Source organism: Electrona antarctica (genome assembly GCF_951216825.1).
Source record: "Electrona antarctica genome assembly, chromosome: 15".
NCBI classification, from domain to species: domain Eukaryota; kingdom Metazoa; phylum Chordata; class Actinopteri; order Myctophiformes; family Myctophidae; genus Electrona; species Electrona antarctica.
In genome coordinates, this window is record NC_136796.1 from 17,536,902 (window position 1) to 17,559,233 (window position 22,332).

Genomic DNA, 22,332 nt, shown 5'->3' on the forward strand with positions numbered 1-22,332 from the left:
CCATCTCCCGATCATGTGGCAGCGTCCTAACACACTGCGCCACTGGTTCCAGACAACTCAACTGCTTTTTTGTTGGTTTTCTTCTTCTGAAATCGGTCTTGAAAGTAAAAACTTGAGTGGGGTTTGAACTCACCATCTCCCTATCATGTGGCAGCGTCCTAACACACTGCACCACTGGTTCCAGACAAATCAACTGCTTTTTTGTTGGTTTTCTTCTTCTGAAATCGGTCTTGAAAGTAAAGACTTGAGTGGGGTTTGAACTCACCATCTCCCGATAATGTGGGAGCGTCCTAACACACTGCGCCACTGGTTCCGGACAATTCAACTGTTTTTTTGTTGGTTTTCTTCTTCTGAAATCGGTCTTGAAAGTAAAGACTTGAGTGGGGTTCAACTCACCATCTCCAGGTCATGTGGGAGCGTTCTAACAAACTGTGCCACTGGTTCCAGACAATTCACACTGCTTTTTTGTTGGTTTTCTTCTTCTGAAATCGGCCTCTAAAGTAAAGACTTGAGTGGGGTTTGAACTCACCATCTCCCGATAATGTGGCAGCGTTCTAACACACTGCGCCACTGGTTCCAGACAAGTCACACTGCTTTTTTGTTGGTTTTCTTCTTCTGAAATCGGTCTTGAAAGTAAAGACTTGAGTGGGGTTTGAACTCACCATCTCCCGATAATGTGGGAGCGTCCTAACACACTGCGCCACTGGTTCCGGACAATTCAACTGTTTTTTTGTTGGTTTTCTTCTTCTGAAATCGGTCTTGAAAGTAAAGACTTGAGTGGGGTTCAACTCACCATCTCCAGGTCATGTGGGAGCGTTCTAACAAACTGCGCCACTGGTTCCAGACAATTCACACTGCTTTTTTGTTGGTTTTCTTCTTCTGAAATCGGCCTCTAAAGTAAAGACTTGAGTGGGGTTTGAACTCACCATCTCCCGATAATGTGGCAGCGTTCTAACACACTGCGCCACTGGTTCCAGACAAGTCACACTGCTTTTTTGTTGGTTTTCTTCTTCTGAAATCGGTCTTGAAAGTAAAGACTTGAGTGGGGTTTGAACTCACCATCTCCCGATAATGTGGGAGCGTCCTAACACACTGCGCCACTGGTTCCGGACAATTCAACTGTTTTTTTGTTGGTTTTCTTCTTCTGAAATCGGTCTTGAAAGTAAAGACTTGAGTGGGGTTCAACTCACCATCTCCAGGTCATGTGGGAGCGTTCTAACAAACTGCGCCACTGGTTCCAGACAATTCACACTGCTTTTTTGTTGGTTTTCTTCTTCTGAAATCGGCCTCTAAAGTAAAGACTTGAGTGGGGTTTGAACTCACCATCTCCCGATAATGTGGCAGCGTTCTAACACACTGCGCCACTGGTTCCAGACAAGTCACACTGCTTTCTTGTTTGTTTTGTTCTGGTACCATATGGTAACCAATCTGGTACAACTAGGGTTAGGGTTAGGGTTAGGGTTAGGGTTAGGGTTAGGGTTAGGGCTAGTGTCCGTTGGGGGGTAATTGTGTGATTTAACATGGAGTTGATGAGAAACCGTGAAACACCCAACCCACCCTCAACAAAATCCGGGATGCCTTCAACTTGATAAGAAAATGGATTAATGGGATTGATATGGCTTTGAATGTGTTGGTGGATAGGTGGTTGGTTTTCTTCTTCTGAAATCGGTCTTGAAAGTAAAGACTTGAGTGGGGTTTGAACTCACCATCTCCCGATCATGTGGCAGCGTCCTAACACACTGCGCCACTGGTTCCAGTCAATTCACACTGCTTTTGTGTTGGTTTTCTTCTTCTGAAATCGGTCTTGAAAGTAAAGACTTGAGTGGGGTTTGAACTCACCATCTCCCGATAATGTGGGAGCGTCCTAACACAGTGCGCCACTGGTTCCGGACAATTCAACTGCTTTTTTGTTGGTTTTCTTCTTCTGAAATCGGTCTTGAAAGTAAAGACTTGAGTGGGTTTTGAACTCACCATCTCCCGATCATGTGGCAGCGTTCTAACACATTGCGCCACTGGTTCCAGACAATTCACACTGCTTTCTTGTTTGTTTTGTTCTGGTACCATATGGTAACCAATCTGGTACAACTAGGGTTAGGGTTAGGGTTAGGGCTAGTGTCCGTTGGGGGGTAATTGGGTGATTTAACATGGAGTTGATGAGAAACCGTGAAACACCCAACCCACCCTCAACAAAATCCGGGATGCCTTCAACTTGATAAGAAAACGGATTAATGGGATTGATATGCCTTTGAATGTGTTGGTTGATAGGTCGTTGGGCTATAGCCCATGGTCTCGGAGTGATCTTCATCTTTTTTTCAATTCCTCAAAAATGTAGAAAAAGGCATGCTATAATATGCCTTCCGAGTGCCACCATGCTCTCTGGGACGAAAATCAGGAAAATCACTCCGACTCCATGGGCTATATTCCATGGGGTCGGAGTGATTTTCGTCTTTTTTTCAAATCCTCAAAAATTATGAAAAACGGCATGCTATAGTATGCCGTCCGAGACCATGGGCTAGAAATGATGAAAGACGAGGATTTGAAAAAAAGGCGAAAATCACTCCGACACCATGGGCTATAGCCCATGGTCTCGGAGTGATCTTCGTGTTTTTTTCAATTCCTCAAAAATGTAGAAAAAGGCATGCTATAGTATGCCTTCCGAGTGCCACCATGCTCTCTGGGACGAAAATCACGAAAATCACTCCGACACCATGGGATATAGCCCATGGGGTCAGAGTGATTTTCGTCTTTTTTTCAAATCTCAAAACTTATGAAAAACGGCATGCTATAGTATGCGGTCCAAGACCATGGACTATAGCCCATGGTCTCGGAGTGATTTTCGTCTCTTTTTCAAATCCTCAAAAATGATAAAAAACGGCATGCTATAGTATGCCGTCCGAGACCATGGGCTATAAATGATGAAAGACGAGGATTTGAAAAAAAGATGAAAATCACTCCGACACCATGGGCTATAGTCCATGGTCTCGGAGTGATCTTCGTCTTTTTTTCAATTCCTCAAAAATGTAGAAAAAGGCATGCTATAGTATGCCTTCCGAGTGCCACCATGCTCTCTGGGATGAAAATCACGAAAATCACTCCGACTCCATGGGCTATAGCCCATGGGGTCGGAGTGATTTTCGTCTTTTTTTCAAATCCTCAAAACTTATGAAAAACGGCATGCTATAGTATGCGGTCCAAGACCATGGACTATAGCCCATGGTCTCGGAGTGATTTTCGTCTCTTTTTCAAATCCTCAAAAATGATAAAAAACGGCATGCTATAGTATGCCGTCCGAGACCATGGGCTATAAATGATGAAAGACGAGGATTTGAAAAAAAGATGAAAATCACTCAGACACCATGGGCTATAGTCCATGGTCTCGGAGTGATCTTCGTCTTTTTTTCAATTCCTCAAAAATGTAGAAAAAGGCATGCTATAGTATGCCTTCCGAGTGCCACCATGCTCTCTGGGATGAAAATCACGAAAATCACTCCGACTCCATGGGCTATAGCCCATGGGGTCGGAGTGATTTTCGTCTTTTTTTCAAATCCTCAAAACGTATGAAAAACGGCATGCTATAGTATGCGGTCCATGACCTTGGACTATAGCCCATGGTCTCGGAGTGATTTTCGTCTCTTTTTCAAATCCTCAAAAATGATAAAAAACGGTATGCCGTCCGAGACCATGGGCTATAAATGATGAAAAACGAGGATTTGAAAAAAAGACGAAAATCACTCCGACACCATGGGCTATAGCCCATGGTCTCGGAGTGATCTTCGTCTTTTTTTCAATTCCTCAAAAATGTAGAAAAAGACATGCTATAGTATGCCTTCCGAGTGCCACCATGCTCTCTGGGAATCTCCTCAGCTTTCCATCTCTTTCCAGTGTTCTTCTGGATGTTTTTCTCCACAACATGCTGCCGAGTGAATGTAGGAGGAACTCAGCTGGATTTGAACTCTCAAGCTCTGGCTCACATGGACATCATCTTAACAAGGGTGCCACTGAGCTCTCTGCAATTTTAAGTTTTAAGTTGTTCTTCTTGGTGTCACTTTTCAAATGGGGCCTTGGGATCATGTACAGAGCATTAAATGCTCTGTACATGATCCAAAGGCCCCATTTGAAAAGTGACACCAATGCATTGGTAATTGCTGTGCATCAAAGGTGTCTTTAGTGCTTTAAGTGTTATCATGGTTGTTAATCAGATAATACAGAGGAGAAACCACAAGATAAATCAGAAAGCCAGGTAGCTCAATGTGTTAAGTGGCTGTCCACATGATCCAGATGTCGTGGGTTCTAATCCCACTGTGGTCTTCACTCTGAAACTTTACTTTGAAGAAAGAAGAAGATAAAAGTGCCCGGAAATCTCACTCAGTCAGGCTAAGGTAGTGATTGTGGTAAAAAAAAAAAGGAGCTTGAAGTTAAAAAAAAATCACTTTCACCTAGAGACTCCATTCACACTTTTTGAGTGGTGTAAACCACTCCTACAACTGGCTTTGTTAGTTTACGTGTATGTCTGTCTGTCTGTCTGCCTGTTCGTACCAAAAAATGAGCACGGTTCCTATGGTCACCCAGTTCACACGGGTGTGATTTCATTACGTCAGACATTACGTCAGACCACAGCTGATCAGTCTATATAAGACCTTACACCACTCAGTTCACACGGGTTTGATTTTTAAAATTCATCTTACTGTGGAGACACATGCTGGAACTTTTTACTTTGAAATGTTTTGTAGTTTGAGTTATTTAACTTAAACGCCCAATGCATTCTCAATGGCAATAGCACAAACTTTGGCATGCTACTAGTCCTACATTCTTACACCGAGAAATCCCATTCCAACCTATTTAGGTTCATCTTATGGTGGACATGTTTGCCTGAAAAGGAATCTTTGAAATGTTTCATAGTTTTAGAAATATAGTGCTTTCAAATTTGAGACATTTATAACGGGGCTCAATGGCAGCTCTATGGCACGTCAAAAAGTCACTTAAACCTAGAAACTCCATTCACACTTTTTAAAATTCAGCTTACTGTGGGCACACATGCTGGAACTTTTTACTTTGAAATGTTTTGTAGTTTCTGAGTTATTTAACTTAAACGCCCAATGCATTCTCAATGGCAATAGCACAAACTTTGGCATGCTACTAGTCCTACATTCTTACACCTAGAAACCCCATTCAAACCTATTTAGGTTCATCTTACGGTGGTAATGTTTGCCTGAAAAGGAATCTTTGAAATGTTTCATTGTTTTAGAAATATAGTGCTTTCAAATTTGAGACATTTATAATGGGGTTCAATGGCAAAAAGACGAAAATCACTCCGACACCATGGGCTATAGCCCATGGTCTCGGAGTGATTTTCGTCTTTTTTTCAAATCCTCAAAAATTATGAAAAACGGCATGCTATAGTATGCGGTCCAAGACCATGGACTATAGCCCATGGTCTCGGAGTGATTTTCGTCTCTTTTTCAAATCCTCAAAAATGATGAAAAACGGCATGCTATAGTATACCGTCCAAGACCATGGGCTATAGCCCATGGTCTCGGAGTGATTTTCGTCTCTTTTTCAAATCCTCAAAAATTATGAAAAACGGCATGCTATAGTATGCCGTCCGAGACCATTGGCTATAAATGATGAAAAGCGAGGATTTGAAAAAAAGACGAAAATCACTCCGACACCATGGGCTATAGCCCATGGTCTCGGAGTGATTTTCGTCTTTTTTCCAAATCCTCAAAAATTATGAAAAACGGCATGCTATAGTATGCCGTTCGAGACAATGGGCTATAGCCCATGGTCTCGGAGTGATTTTCGTCTTTTTTTCAATTCCTCAAAAATGTAGAAAAACAGCATGCTATAGTATGCCCCAGCCGTCCTAGTGCCACCATGCTCTCTGGGAATCTCCTCAGCTTTCCATCTCTTTCCAGTGTTCTTCTGGATGTTTTTCTCCAAAACATGCTGCAGAGTGAAAGTAGGAGGAACTCAGCTGGATTTGAACTCTCAAGCTCTGGCTCACATGGATGTCATTTTAACAAGGGTGCCACTGAGCTCTCTGAGATTTTAAGTTTTAAGTTGTTCTTCTTGGTGTCACTTTTCAAATGGGGCCTTGGGATCATGTACAGAGCATAATGCTCTGTACATGATCCCAAGGCCCCCTTTGAAAAGTGACCCCAATGAAATTTTCATTGGTAATTGCTGTGCATCAAAGGTGTCTTTAGTGCTTTAAGTGTTATCATGGTTGTTAATCAGATAATACAGAGGAGAAACCACAAGATAAATCAGAAAGCCAGGTAGCTCAATGTGTTAAGTGGCTGTCCACATGATCCAGATGTTGTGGGTTCAAATCCCACTGTGGTCTTTACTCTGAAACTTTACTTTGAAGAAAGAAGATAAAAGTGCCCAGAAATCTCACTCAGTCAGGCTAAGGTAGTGAGCTCCGAAACGGTTGAGAAATGACAGAGTTACCGTGTGGCGGTACTGTACTGTACTGGCACACCCAAAAACATATATACAGTTAATACGTGCGTGTGTGTTAGGTTGCGCACAGGTGGTGAAAAACAACCATGCTGTTTTCGTGCTCATACCCACCCACCCACCCAGCCAGCCACCCACACACATAGCTCCGTAAGGGAGTGGTTGCACCACTCAAAAATCATATCCGGTAAGAAATCAAAAGAAAGAACATGATATACACAGTATGAGGGCGGGGGACTATACCAGAGTATATGAATGTGCTGTAAGGAAAGGAAACAAACTGTTCCTTACCACAGGGGTTCTCAACCCGTGGGTCGCGACCCCTCGGGGGGTCGCCAAATTATTTTAGGGGGTCCCCAAATTATTTTAAAAAAAAAGGAAAAAAAAAATTATTTTATTTTCACGACTTTTCAAAAATAGCAGACCTACAAGCTCGTAGCGCGCCACTCGGTGGCGCGCTATGAGCTTGTAGATCTGCTATTTTTCAATAGCTAAATTATAACAATGCTTAAAACACCAAAAGGGGTTCCCGCCCAAAATGGTTTAAGGTTATTGTAGCAGTCAATTTCCTGAGACATTGCCAAAGCATTTCCGGGGGTCCCCGGCCAAAAACGTTGAGAACCCCTGCCTTACCACAATGTCCTTGCTGATACAATCAGTGACCTACTGTATTGTAATGTACGTACATTCTACATAGAACAGCATTCTATCCTTAGCCTATAAAACCTTGTGCTCTTGTTTATCTCTTCTGTTCTGTTTCTGTAACTGTTCTGTTATTATTATGACCTGTGGTGCTATATGCTGTCGAACAAAGCCGAACAAAGACAAGTGCTATACTCCTGTGTGCTGTGTATACCCGTTCACAAGATGTAACAATGAATAACCTCGAATCTTGTCATTGAGGATCCGTGCCTCTCTGTTCAGTCCGTCTCGTGGAGGGAGAGAAATAAACAAACCTAGAATTCATCCTTCACCTCTCCCTATGTCTATGACCTCATCTCAGTACATCAATACTGCTGCATGTTTCTTGCTTTGATCTCTCTCTCTCTCTGTGATACATCTAATCTGCATTCAAATATTTTCCTAGAAGCTTTGTCATTGGTCGATTTGCTTGTCTACTTCCTGATTGGTTAGTCATTCCGACTAGGTTTTTTTCGACCAATGACAAAGCTTCTAGGAACATCTTTGAATGCAGATTGTGGCCCCTAGATGTGTCACAGACACTAAATATTTTTGGGAGCATTTTACTCATGCTGGCTGTCTGAATAATAATAAAAAAAGTCATTTAATAACATCCATGTTCTGAGTCAGACACGTCTTCCCATGCAGCATAGAGAGGATCATTGATACTCTGTAGCAGGGGTTCTCAACCCGTGGGTCGCGACCCCTCGGGGGGGTCGCCAAATTATTTTAGGAAGTCCCCAAATTATTAAAAAAAATAAAAAAATAAAATAAAGATTTTTTTTAAATTTTATTTTCACGATTTTTCAAAAATAGCAGACCTACAAGCTCGTAGCGCGCCACTCGGTGGCGCGCTATGAGCTTGTAGATCTGTTATTTTTCAATAGCTAAATTATAACAATGCTTAAAACACCAAAAGGGGTTCCCGCCCAAAATGGTTTAAGGTTATTGTAGCAGTCAATTTATATTGGGGGTTGGGAGGGGGCGGGGCGGGGGTCCCGAGACATTGCCAAAGCATTTCCGGGGGTCCCCGGCCAAAAACGTTGAGAACCCCTGCTCTGTAGGATGAAAGCTGTGGTAAGTAGATCCTCCTCAGTCCCACCCATACTGTAGCAGACAGCCAGGACATGCAGTGCATGCTTAAGTCTGTCTGTGTGCCCGACTGAGTGTCAAGACCACAAACACATGGTTCCACTTTACCGTAACCGGCCACGCAGGTCTGACTAACGGGATGTCTAACTTATGGGCAGTCCCCCGTAAATCCAACATGAGGTATTTGGTAATCTGATGCCCTATTTGTCATACCACAGTGTCGCACAAAAGTAGTGAAAATAGCCTATCTCCATCTCACAACATGCCGCGAGGCGTTGTGAGCTTGTGGATTGATTTATTTTAAGTGGTTTAAGTGGTTTAAGACAACTGAGGGTTGTATAAATATTTAATATTTCTCACCTCACGCACTCCTCATCAGTGGCCTACTATAATATATATTATTTTTATATTCGTTTGGCAGCAGCAGCATCTTCTACACTTTGAGGGCCATATACCGTACTTTGATGGCCATATACGTACGTTGGCCATATAGCCAACGTACGGTTATGTGTGGATGAAGTGAGAATCAGTTCACAAAAAACAAAAACAATCAGACCTTGTCTGAAGTGAGTGGTGCAACAGCACCCCCTGTTGGTACCCTAAACATACAAAGGGACGGACGGACGGACGGACGGACATTGCTGGTTCTAGGAGTGGTTGCACCACTCAAAAAAAACGTTCGTCGACTATACCTTTTTGTCACTGACAAACATTTTCAACTCTTCTTCTTCTTCTTTTTGGGTTTATTGGCGGTTGGCAAACATATTTGTGCAGTACCGCCACCTACTGGTTTCTTTATCCACATTTAATAATGAAAAAAATAATAATACTATTTACAATCCACCCATAAGCCCTTTTTGAAACCGCCTCCTCGCCACTCGCCCTGCACACGCCATATTAAGTGCCGTCCGAATTAAGCAGCCTTGAGTGGAAATGGTTTATAAAACCCTCAAGAGCGAGTCTATGCCGATCTAGACTTGATTGCCTTGTGCAGCCCTGCTCTCTGTCCGAATGGAAGTCGCGTCCTACAAATGTAAGTACCACCACAAATAAATGATAAATAGACTCCTAAACAATCTTCATCTGATGCACACACTGAGGTTTTTACCCCACCGTGAAAAACTATAAATGAAACCACACAAACAAAACACCTTTTAACACAATGATTTATAAACACCATGGATGTATATGAAATGTCCTTTTTGACAGTCACGTTGTAATTCCTTTTAAATGTCCATATTAATGAAATCCACATGTCACACAAACATATACACGATGCAATGCAATATAACTGTACAAACAAAATAACAGGTAACACAATGGCGTGATGGTAACCATGGCAACGAATGGTGTCTGTTTCCTGTTTCTGCACAAGGAAGCTTTGAGAAGGAAGATAAGTGGTCACGTGACTGGGCTGCGCCATGAGTCTCATGGATGCTTTCATGGGAGGCAAACTACCCGGAAGTTTGGCAGAATGCACTGGAGTCAATGAGAGCTCAGTGACCAGCTCATGAACAAACATTATTTATGAATGACGGAGACCTTTTGTAAAGTAATCACTTCTGGAAAATAACAGAAGACATGTAACACATTATTGTCTGCTGTGTTGCTTTTGGATGTGTACACTGTGTAAGGTATGGTATCTAAAGAGCACAAAGTACCTTTCTGAACGTACCAAGTATCGCGATACTTCCCACCGTTTCCTGTCTGGCAGCCAAATCTCACGATACTTCGGAGCCAGAAACGATACCTGCTGCTGTTTAGATCCTCAGATAAAATGATATACTGTGCACTCTGTGCATGTGCACATCGAAAAGTAAGTGATTAGAAAACAACCTGTGATATGTCTTCTTTTATATTCCTGAACCGATTATATGACAAAGGCTCCATTCACTGTCATGTATTCATTTAGCCGCAATTTGCAACTCTAGATTTTTTTATAATGGGATGAATCTAGAGTTGCAATACCCTCCATTGACTCCCCACTGATCATTTTGCGTTTGCGATCTGCTCGTCTTAAACAACGTTAAACTCACCATTGCAGCTGTAGTCCAAGCTTGAATTATTCTCTCTCAATCTGCAAAGCTTGTTTTTCATAAAAATCCCCCGTAGACATGTTATGAGCTACTTTATGTCAAGAAATTCTGTGCAAGTGATTCTTTTTCTAAGTGCGGGAGTTTGGAAGCGCTCGTCGTAAGTCCCTGAACGTCCCTGCATGCATCTGTTTCGCATTTGCACATAATGCAGGAGGCAGCAGCGCGACCCCTTAATAAAAACGAGCGCTTCCAAACTCCAACATTTCTTCTTCTTGACATAAAGTAGCTCATAACATGTCTACGGGGGATTTTTATGAAAAACAAGCTTTGCAGATTGAAAGAGAATAATTCAAGCTTGGACTACAGCTGCAATGTTGGTGAGTTTAACGTCGTTTAAGACGAGCAGATCGCAAACGCAAAATGATGAGTGGGGAGTCAATGGAGGGTATTGCAACTCTAGATTCATCCCATTATAAAACAATCTAGAGTTGCAAATTGCGGCTAGTATTCATTGCACTTCCGGTGTGAGTTTGGCTCCCATGAAAGTGTCCATGGAAGTGTCATGGCGCAGCCGCGCAGCCCAGTCATGTGACCACTTCTCTTCCTTCTCAAAGCTTCCTTGTTTCTGCACAAGAAGGGGCGAGTGCATTTCCAAACTGTTTTTATACCCAGGCCCTAATCAAGGGAATTTGATTCAGCTGGAGGGGCACTTCCTGACAAGGGAACCTCCCGAGAGCACTTCAAGTCAAGGGACTGGTTTCAAAAAGGGGAATAGTGATCCCCTTCTTGTGCTACATATTCCACTCTACCCATGCAGACCCAGTGATGAGTGGGTACAAATCCTTCCCTTAGTGTATTATCAAGATCCTCTCCGCTTATGTCATCAATGTCCAAAAATCTCCTTGCCGCGTCCAACAACATCTTAATCCTTTCGGATTTTCCCTGCATCCCCACCGCACAGTTAATCACCATTGCGATAAACACCAGGAACTTTATTTTGTCTATAGGCCTAAATATCAGTTTTGTCCATCTCCGTTTGTTTCCTTCTCCATTGTGTACATTTTCATGATGTTGGGCCGGCTTTAATATAGTCATTTGGTCCCAGTAGGTTTGTCCTGTGTTTCCGGAAGACCTTTCAAATTAAAAGCTTTTCCACTCTGGGTCCGTTACAGGTGTCACAAACTGGAAATAGCTGGTCTACAAAGTAGATCTGCTATTTTCGGCATGCAGCTAAAGTGAAAATCAGCCATTTCGATAGCATCACAGCCCACTAAAAATACATTTTAGTCGACTAAATCAAAAGATTTAGTCAACTAAAATCATCAAAATCATTGGAGGAGAAATTGGTCAAAACAAATGTGGGTAGGCCTATTATTTAAAAAAAGAATTAAAAGGGCCTACGCGATCATACTAAAGCTTGTCCATCTGCTACTTTTACTATTTTGAATTAAAGTAACAGTGTTGGACACTACACGCAATCACACAGCCCAAGGTCTGCTTTAGAAGACTGAGAGTTAGAGAACTGCGGATGAGCTTTTTTGTCACCCTAATCCGCCCGTACATATTAATGATCCGCCCGTTATCCGACCGCATTAATTAATTAATCCAATTTATATATCCGCAACCACCCGAAATCCGCTGCAGGGATAGCCAATCTACAAGCTCACAACGCGTCGCTGGCTCGCTGCGACGCGTTGTGAGCTTGTAGATCGGCTATTTATAAGTTGTGTCACTCACCACTGCCGACAGTTCACCAAAGTTACGGTTGTATATTCCCATTTCCATGGCAACAAGGCTGCCGTCCGTTCAGTCAGTCACGTTCGCACATCGCAACGAACGTCTTTTCATGTGGCATATATCCAGCCCTCGCTCCCATGCAGTCCCATGGCACCGAGTCCCACGCCAAACTTATATTCTTCCCTTCTGTTTCAGTTAGTTGTAAGTTTCTTTCATACTCTCAGCTGCCTGTTAGCCTAGCAGCTAGCAGCCCACTCGTTGTTGTGGTCCTTCTTAGCCAATATAGGCGTCTAATTTGTGCCTGATGGAAAATATTAAAATACTACTAACGCACGCATGCTGAGATTTTGTGCCTTTTAAAAAATATATTAGGCCTATAAGACTATAGATAGATAATGATATCATTAATTTATTTCCGTTTTAAAAGTTATAAAGCCTATAGATAGATGGCTGCCATTCATTTATTATTTCCAGCATTATTTCACCCGCGGTTTATCCGATATTAATTTATAATATATTGAATTGACCCTAATCCACCCTAAACTGCGGTTCACCCGCGGCAACCGCGGCTAAATCCGCCACCCGCTGGTCTCTACTGAGAGTAGTGCTAAATGAGCACTTAGCCATTAAGTCCTTCCTTCCGTTGCATTGGTTGAACAAAAGAAGTCTACTAAAGCATAAGGTAGAAGTTTCACTTGAGTAAATGTACAAATGTAATGGCATCAAAATGATTCTTAAAGCATTAAAGTGAAAAAATTAAAATTGAAAAAATTGAAAAGCCAAATTATAATAGGTTAGACAAGTGGTTCGGTATGTTTTATATTTAGAATCTAAATCTGAAAAGTTACTAAACTAAAGTTTTCAAATTGCAGTGGAGTGAAAAGTATTCCTCAGAAATGTATTAAGTATAAAACATACTTTAAATGCTCAGGCCAAATAAAAGTAGCCTACCTCGAAACTACTCAGTGATTGAGTAAAAGTACACCACTGGCACTTGCCACTTACTATTTATCCTATACCATTCCCTCTGCGGTTCTCTGTAGAATTACGTTCTGTAAATGGTTTGTAATGTGTGCTGATGATGTGTTTGGAACAGGTCCGGTATTGACCTGCAGTTCATTCACAGTACATTTCCAGAGCCATTAAAGTCTGATTCCAACCTCAGCATGACGTGTAGCAAAAACGGCAGGAAGGAGCAAATGAGAGATTCCGTACTGTACTTAAAGGGGAAAACCACCCATTTTCAACATTTTACTATGTCATTAATATACCTTAGAGTGTTGTGTGGAAATGATAAAAAGTCCCCCCATTCTGTGTTTCCTAGAACTGTAATTATGAAAGAAATCATTAACATGGTGAAACACATCTTGATGACATCATCAAGATGTATTTCACCATGTTAATGGTTTTCTTCAGACCTCTAGTTCTAGGAAACACAGAATGGGGGGACTTTTTGATTATTTCCACACAACAGCTCTAAGGTATATTAATGACATAGTAAAATGTTGAAAATGAGTGGAATGGCCCTTTAAGTACAATGTTGATTGTACTTTGATTTTACTTAACAGGAGTATTTCCAGTATTTACTGCACATCTCAAAGGGAAATATTGTAGTTTGACTCCACTATAATTATTTGAAAATGAAAACATTAGTTGTAGATTTGGATTATTATTACAAAACCACGTCAGACCAACGAGTGTGAAGCAAGCTTCTTCAATCTGGCAGAGTCAGGTTACTTCAGAGTTCAGACCTACAGTATTGTATGTACCACTTTGGCAATTTGAAAATAGCCGATCTACAAGCTCAAATACAAATGAAAATCCTTTGAAAATATATCTACAAGCTCACCTTGTCTCTATTGTTTTTAAACAAATAACAGTACAGAACACTCCATACTCCATCATCAGCACAACAACCATTTTTGTTCAATAAGGGCCGGAGAGAAGCTTATTAGTCCGCCCCCCTTCATAATCTTGTCACATTATACATTATATTGTAAAACAACAGTAACACTAACACTGAAATGAAGATTACTGTACAATCATAATAAAAGTAATAAAAAATACATCATATAAAGTAAACAATAGTCAATATAAAATCAACTGTCCAACTGTACATAGTTTTAATGAGTGACTGCAGTGCTTGAACGGTTTAATATTATTGCTTATAATATAAGCAATAATATTATTATATATATTATTATATATTACATTTCAAAGATTCATTTTCAGACAAACATGTCCACCGTAAGATAAACATTTTAAAGTTTGAATGGGGTTTCTAGGTGTAAGTATTTAGGACTAGTAGCATGCCAAAGTTTTTCAATCATTTCAAAGTAAAAAGTTCCAGCATGTGAGTCCACAGTAAGCTGAATTATAAAAGGTGTGAATGAAGTTTCTAGGTGAACGTGATTTTTTGACGTGCCAAAATCTGCCATTGACCCCCATTATGAATTTCTCAAATTTGAAAGCAAGATGGAAATCATGAAAAACTACACTATAGTTCATGATTTTCGACGATTAAAAGAAATGATGAAAATCATGAAAAATCGACATACTATATATTACTAAGGATTAACTTTGTATATCAAATTCGGTTGTCTGTACTAAGATTCGTTTTCTCAGCAATTCTCTGTTGAAGCCATTAAACTTGTCACATAGTCTTAAGGGACACACAGTCGGAGCCGGGACTTGAACCTGTGGCCTCCTGATTCCCTGCAGGCAGGCTCTTTACCCATGCAGCGAGCCACTGTGCTTGCTTTGTGCAAAAAGCCAAATAGATAATGATAGAAGAGCCAGCCAGAGGCTTGTTTCAATTGTGGTTCATAAACATTTGAACGTCTAGAAACAACAGCAGAAGAAACTATAGACAAATTTCCTGTTATTTTTTTATTTTTTATTTTTTTTGTATCAATGTTGCCTTTGTACTCAAAGGCAAAGGAAGACTATACATTGTGGCAGGTTGCAAGTAGATCAGTGAGTCAGTGTGAATTTGCTGGTACCAATGGCGCAGTGGGCTAGTCATACAGGACACCACAGGATACCTTGACGGTTCAAACCACATGTCAGGAAAAATAACACATCGATGCGTGAGCAGTGGCCTCGAGTCCTGGAGGCCTCGGCTGGTGTCAGTGGATGCGGCGCTGATATGGAAGGAATGGCCTGAAAAGTTCTCTGCTGGGAATGGTGAGGATTTGAAGGTGGAGTAGAAACTGTAGAATGACCAAGGAATACTGGTAACTTTATAAACCGAGTTCCATTTATTAAACACAATGTACACCTCTCAGTCATGGACTCTCAGTGTAGCAACTAGCTACTGTTCTGTTTTCCTTAATGAATATGGTGCATGTCTGATATAGGGCATGTTGGGATTGTCTGGTGTGGACTGTTTTATTTTTATTTTTTTTATTTTGCCTTTATTGATAGTATCAAGTGAAGATGGACAGGAAAGAGGGAGAGAGTGCCATACGTGAACGTGCCGAGCCGAAAACATGAACCAGTACCGTGCGAGCGTGTGTGAGCGTGTCATGAACGAGCGCCGCCGTTGTTGTGTATTGGCTCGCGGCGCAAGCCAGCGCGTTCACGTATGGCCCGGTGCCGCTCGAAACTGCAATACCACTTTCGACCACCATGTCCATTGCGCTTCAGTGTTTCCTCTCGGAGCCGTCTCTATTAATATATACTCTGAGGTTCAAAGGGACTGACTGGAGAGTTGATACGGAACAGATAGATGGGAGTTAGGTGGTACTGGGATTTTTGATGGTGAAGACTAGCATGTCATTGTCATGGACGGCTAGGTCAAAAAGGGTGGATAGTGGAGTTGAACTTGGACTTTGCTGCTGTGAATTTGGACTGAGTATCTGAGGAAGCCGTAGAAGGCTAGCATTAAAGAACATGTATTCGAGGGTGGAGTTGAGGATTTGGTTGGCATAGCCAAATCGAAGTGTGTGGATGCAGGATCGCAGGATCATAGAATCTCTACAGTGAGGAGTAACTGCCGGGGAGGAAGGTGTGGTTTACTGCGCTGCAGCACAGGCTGCAGGATAAGATTGCGGAGAGGGTGTTTTAGGGGAAGATGATGTCCGAAAATGGAGGAACTGGGACAGCTCTGGGACCTCCGGATTGGCGGGTGATGTCATCCGGAGTCGCCGCGCTGGATGGTGTATAGCCATAAAGGCTAGATGGAGTCAAGGTGGAGTCTCTGACGTAGTTCACCCGACAGCCATCTTGCTGAGGGGCTACAGTACAGTATGTTCTATGGCAGCTCAAACTAAAATACTCATAACTCCCTTGCCGGATTTACAAACTGGTTGGTTTATTACAAACACTGTCAACGTGGCTATGATTCAGGACGCTTATCTGCGTTATGTTGTATAAAAGCATATACGTATGCGGACGTCTCTGACGTTTATAACAAACCAAACCGTTTGAAAATCGGTTGAAAATTGAGCAAGTTATGGATATTTAAAAAGTACATGCCCCACAATGTTATGCTGCCCCTCGGTAAGATGGCCGCCACGTAGCAACGTCACTCTCCATTGGCCAGAGCGCGGGTGAGCCATCTAGCCTTTCGCTCCACCCATGTATCTATGGGTGTAGCGCAGTGCGTGACATCATCACTGGGTGGGGTGGGCACCCAGCTCGATGTTGTTGTGGGCTGTGGCTGTAGTAGTGTTGGAGAACAGCTGGAATAACCCGGCTTTGTTAGTGGAGTGGGGGAAACTTATTCCGCGGGCTTGAAGCTGCCTCTGGAGTGAGCGGTGAGCATGCCTGGAACAATGGCTCATTGGTGGCGGGGAGCGCCGAGCCAATCGGTGGTGGTCTGACCTCCTTCTGGAGTGCCCCCCGCTCCCGGGAATGTGGGCGATTGCGTGGTCGACGGATAAAGGTTACACTTAACTTTAATTTTTACTAGTGCATACCAGTTTGGGGATATGACTCTTAATTGTTTTCTTTCCTTTGCTGAATGCGGCTAATTTGGTTGAGTATATTGTGAATATTCCACCCAGGTGAAGGAGGGTCCGGGCTCTGTCCTCTACCGCTCTTCTCATGGCACCTTCGATGCCATACAGTACATGGTAATTTTTCCGTCCTCAAATTTCGGCGCCATACATGGCGATTTTTCTCCAATCACAGCGGTAGATCAGTTTATACACGGATTACTTATTATTATAATAATATTAGATTAGATGGATGGCCAATGTGGCTCAGATCAGGATTTAAAACTTGCCCAAATTTGGAGATGAAAATAATGTCATCGATATTTCATATTCATATAGAGAAATACGTTATTTAAGCTGAGGACATGCAACTCCCCCTCCATAAAGTGACTACAGTCATGCATTGTCAATCTAAGTAAGAAGTAAGTGCCTATTGTGACCTGTTGTTCAAACATGCGATTGCGTGGAACATTAAAGAGGGCACTTGGATTCGGTGTGGTCGGCGGAGTGTTGCTGTTTATCCTCTTACACTGGTGGGTCCCCGCAGGCCAGTCCACAGTGGACATCTGGATAAGACAGAGGGCCGCCACGGAGACGCTTCAGAAGACGCTTCTGGAGAAGATGCTTCTGGAGAAGACCTACAAGGAGTCCTATCACATAAAGGACAAGGTGGCAGGTCAATTGTCACAGGATACGTGCAAGTGTCTTGCAGACGAGGGGACCAGTCTACCATTCTCCCACCTACTCTTTCCGTCCGTATTGGCCTACAACCTACAGCGTGCCTATTTAGGCAATCACAAAGACCCAGAGGAGGTGAAAAGTCGCCGATTGCAAGAGTATGAGGATTTCAAAAGGAGAACCTACACTTCAGCAGACTTGCTTGTTGTCGCCGAGGCCAACAGTCCTCTTCAGTACCCCACCCAGGGGGTCGAGGTGCGCCCCCTAAGAACGATCATTGTGCCGGGTTTGGGTCTTAAAGAGAACCCAGGATCGAGACACGCGGTTAAACTGACGGCAGCGCTGGGCGTATTTGACATGGCTGCCATGGTGGATGGAGTCACTGTCACGGGGGCAGGAGAGAAGGCTATGGAGATATCTAGTCCCATTCTCTCTGGTCTGAACAGGCAACTGCAGCTTGTCACCTACACCAACACCCAGTATCACCCCAGGACCGCCGACACGGTTATATTTGAGACCGACGGACACCGGTCCGTCTTCACCATTAAAGTCAGACACGGCTTGCGCCCAAAGCTTTACAACTCCGGAGCCAGCAGTGGAGAGTACGACATCAGCGCCCTCGTCACCATCGCCACCAAAACCTTCCTGCGCTACGACAAACTGCGGGATCTCATCGACAGCATACGGGCGTATTACCCCACCGTCACCATAGTGGTGGCTGACGACAACGAGCACCCCCAACCCATCGCCGGGCCTCACATCGAGCATTACACCATGCCGTTTGGAAAGGGCTGGTTCGCCGGGAGGAACCTGGCCGTGTCGCAGGTGAGCACCAAGTACGTGCTCTGGGTGGACGACGACTTCCTCTTCACTGCGAGCACCAAGCTGGAGAAGATGGTGGACATCCTGGAGAACACCACCCTGGACGTGGTGGGCGGCGCGGTCAGAGAGGTGTCGGGTTTCGCGGCCACGTATCGTCACACCATCTCGGTGGACGAGGGCGGAGAGGAAGGCGACTGTCTACGCATCGGGAAAGGCTACCATCACGCCGCCGACGGCTTCCCCAACTGCGTGGTGGCCGACGGAGTCGTCAACTTCTTCATGGCGAGGACGGACAAGGTGCGGGAGGTGGGGTTTGACCCCCGCCTGGCGCGGAGAGGGCATCTGGCGTTCTTTGTCGACGGGCTGGGCTCCCTCCACGTCGGCTCCTGCGATGACGTCGTCGTGGGGCACGCGTCGAAGATCCGACTTCCCTGGACCAAAATGACACCCGATGACAAGGCTTATGAGAAGTTCCGCTACGTTGTGTCTGAAGACAAAGCCCATGACGAACTGTTCTACTTCAAGAACAGATTCAAGTGCAGGAACTACCTACAACCAGCCTTTTTCCCTTATGTACCCTTTTAATTGATGTGCTGTTTACAAATTAAACAACCCACGCTCCAGAGAGGGCATTTCTAATGTTGATTTAAAAGGGATTAATATGTTATGTTTACTGCTTAGGCCTATGCAATGACATTGCTAACCGCTTCCAACATGTGTCTTTGTGTTTATGTCTGACCCCCCCTCCCGTCAGACATAAACACTCCACTAGAGTGGCTTGACCCCGTCCGTATCGCTGCTTGCAGCTATATTTATTATTATTTCCTTCCTAGAAATGGAGTGCATTTAAAAGGATTATTTATTTATTTATTTATTTATTTATTTATTTATTTATTTATTTATTTATTTATTTATTTAAACCAGAGTCGTCAACTTCTTCATGGCGAGGACGGACAAGGTGCGGGAGGTGGGGTTTGACCCCCGCCTGGCGCGGAGAGGGCATCTGGCGTTCTTTGTCGACGGGCTGGGCTCCCTCCACGTCGGCTCCTGCGATGACGTCGTCGTGGGGCACGCGTCGAAGATCCGACTTCCCTGGACCAAAATGACACCCGATGACAAGGCTTATGAGAAGTTCCGCTACGTTGTGTCTGAAGACAAAGCCCATGACGAACTGTTCTACTTCAAGAACAGATTCAAGTGCAGGAACTACCTACAACCAGCCTTTTTCCCTTATGTACCCTTTTAATTGATGTGCTGTTTACAAATTAAACAACCCACGCTCCAGAGAGGGCATTTCTAATGTTGATTTAAAAGGGATTAATATGTTATGTTTACTGCTTAGGCCTATGCAATGACATTGCTAACCGCTTCCAACATGTGTCTTTGTGTTTATGTCTGACCCCCCCTCCCGTCAGACATAAACACTCCACTAGAGTGGCTTGACCCCGTCCGTATCGCTGCTTGCAGCTATATTTATTATTATTTCCTTCCTAGAAATGGAGTGCATTTAAAAGGATTATTTATTTATTTATTTATTTATTTATTTATTTATTTATTTATTTATTTATTTATTTATTTATTTATTTATTTATTTATTTATTTAAACCAGTAAAAACACATTGAGATGAGTGGGAAGTAATACATCCATGTGTATCCTCCAGAATACCTGAAAATAAAATAAGTGCTACAAAGTGCTACATTATTTTAGGAATGTACAGTGAATAAATATATGAGCCTAACCTATAAGCTAGTAGGCCTACCTGTCCGAACATGTGTACGTATAAGAGGGGATCCTTTTGAAACGCCTCAAGGGAACTTTCAAGGCTAATTTTTGTCTAGTCTGCAGGTCGTTCCACGACCAGGGAAAGAAAGCAATACATATTTTACCCCACTCAGTTCCCCCCTCAGTTGAAAATGAGGGTACTACACACCTTTAATCTGAGGTTTAGACCGTTTTTGACCAAATTGAATTAGGATGAAATGTAGGAAGGGAGATTACAGAGAATTGCTTTGTAAATAAAATCAGACCCGTCTGAACTGAGTGGTGCTGTACTGTACTTGTACCTGAGTGGTGCTGTACTGTACTTGTACTGTACTTTTAGTGTGTGTGTGTGTGTGTGTGTGTGTGTGTGTGTGTGTGTGTGTGTGTGTGTGTGTGTGTGTTTTAGGCTCGGACGGACCCGGTCAGCCAGTGACACACAATGCTGGGCAATGGAGTGGCTGCACCACTCGAAAATGTATCAATGATGCAGCCTGCAAGATGTCAATGAGGAGGACCACTGCAGCATGCAGTGTACTGTACATTGAGTGATGAGTTCTGAAAGGTGAGTTTGTTATGAATCTCAGTGCGGCATGGTACAGGGGGTCAAGTTTGGCTAAGGTAGAAGAACAGGAAAACCTATAAATGGCATTCAAAATGTAGGTGTTTATTCCAACCAGAAACCAAGGTATTTGTAACGCTCCACCCACTCAATGGGAGTTCCATCCAGAGTGGTGCTATTGCCAGGAGCTCGAATAACACGTGGAGTAAACAACATTACCTTAATTGGTTTTGTTGTTTCGTTTAACAACAATTCGCACCTTTTCGATTCTTGCTGTAGGGAGGTGAAATCGGACGACAAATTTGCTACAGCCACATCAAGCGTTGGTGCACACGTATCATCTGCATACATATATATATACCTAGAATGCTTTGATTGACTGCAGATTTTCAATATTTGTATTAAGTATCCAGAATTACACGTATACTCAAGTGAAGTACAGATACTCAAAATGCCCTCGAGTACAGCCCACACATTCCACACTGGAATGAATGAAACGAGGAGGTACTGCAAATGAGGAATTACTTCAATTAACTTTTTCATTTCTCCATTGAGGCCATGAATATTCAACACACATATTAAAGGCATTTCAGTACATCATGTTTTTACTATGGTCTCTGCTCTCTAGAGTTCCTATCCATTAGTGTCTAATCTGCTGGGCGAGCGCTGGCACTTTGGCATGGGGGGTCAGATCAACATGGAATGAATTCTCAATTCTGTACTGGCCATATATGGAGCGTGTCTTGAGTGTACCGGGTTTGATTAGGTCAGATCAACATTATGGAATGTCAGAAGAGGCCAGATCCATATATGGAGATCTAAGGTTGGCAGCGGGGGCAGTGTCTTGAGTGTACAGGGTTTGATGAGGGCCCAGGTAGGGCCGGGCCTGTTGAGAACTCTAGTTTTCGCCGGCTGCCGGGCTAATAACTTTGGGGCGGGCCCGTTTAGAGGTTGAATGGACAGGTATCAGTCAAAAGGGAGAGATCGAAGAGGAAGGACGGGTGGGGAGGATCAACATATGGAATGTCAGAACAGGTCAGCTCCATATATGGAGAGGGAGGTGTGATGTCATAAGGCGTGACCATATATGGAGGCGTGATGTCACGAGGCGTGACAATATATGGAGGTGTGACGTCACGTGACACACGGAAATGCAAGTTTTCATAGTAAATGCCACCTACTGTCGCAACTACAGTCGCAATGATCAAGTAGGGTTTTGATTTACGAAAAAACACAAAAGGTATAATATGGAGATAAGAGGTTTCAGCAACGACAGCAACGATAAAGGCTTTAAGAAAGTAAATGTCTATCTGCATTCGGTCCGTCCAGAATATTTATCCACCAGTGAGAATTCATTAATCAAAAATCACACCCGTGTGAACTGAGTGGTGTAAGGTTTTATATAGCATGATCAGCTGTGGTCTGACGTAATAAGGTATTATATAGCCTGATCAGCTCTGATCTGACGTAATGAAATCACACCCGGATGTGATTTCACAACTGGCTTTTTTTGTGCAGAGAAAATGACCACGGTTGCTACGGTCATCCAGTTCACCCGGGTGT

The 22,332-nt window shown here is 43.2% G+C and overlaps 1 protein-coding gene across 1 annotated transcript in view; it reads left to right on the plus strand.

The window, feature by feature from the left end:
- The window catches only part of LOC306937970 (beta-1,4 N-acetylgalactosaminyltransferase 1-like), a gene marked incomplete at both ends in the record, with an annotated part of 54,266 nt that extends 35,058 nt beyond the window's left edge, over positions 1-19,208 (plus strand). Inside the window, 2 exons of the mRNA XM_079521993.1 lie at positions 17,496-19,021; positions 19,203-19,208. Of these exons, the coding sequence (XP_079378119.1) occupies positions 17,496-19,021; positions 19,203-19,208 (1,532 nt within the window). The remainder of the gene's footprint in view (positions 1-17,495; positions 19,022-19,202) is intronic.
- Positions 19,209-22,332: the final 3,124 nt, after the last annotated feature.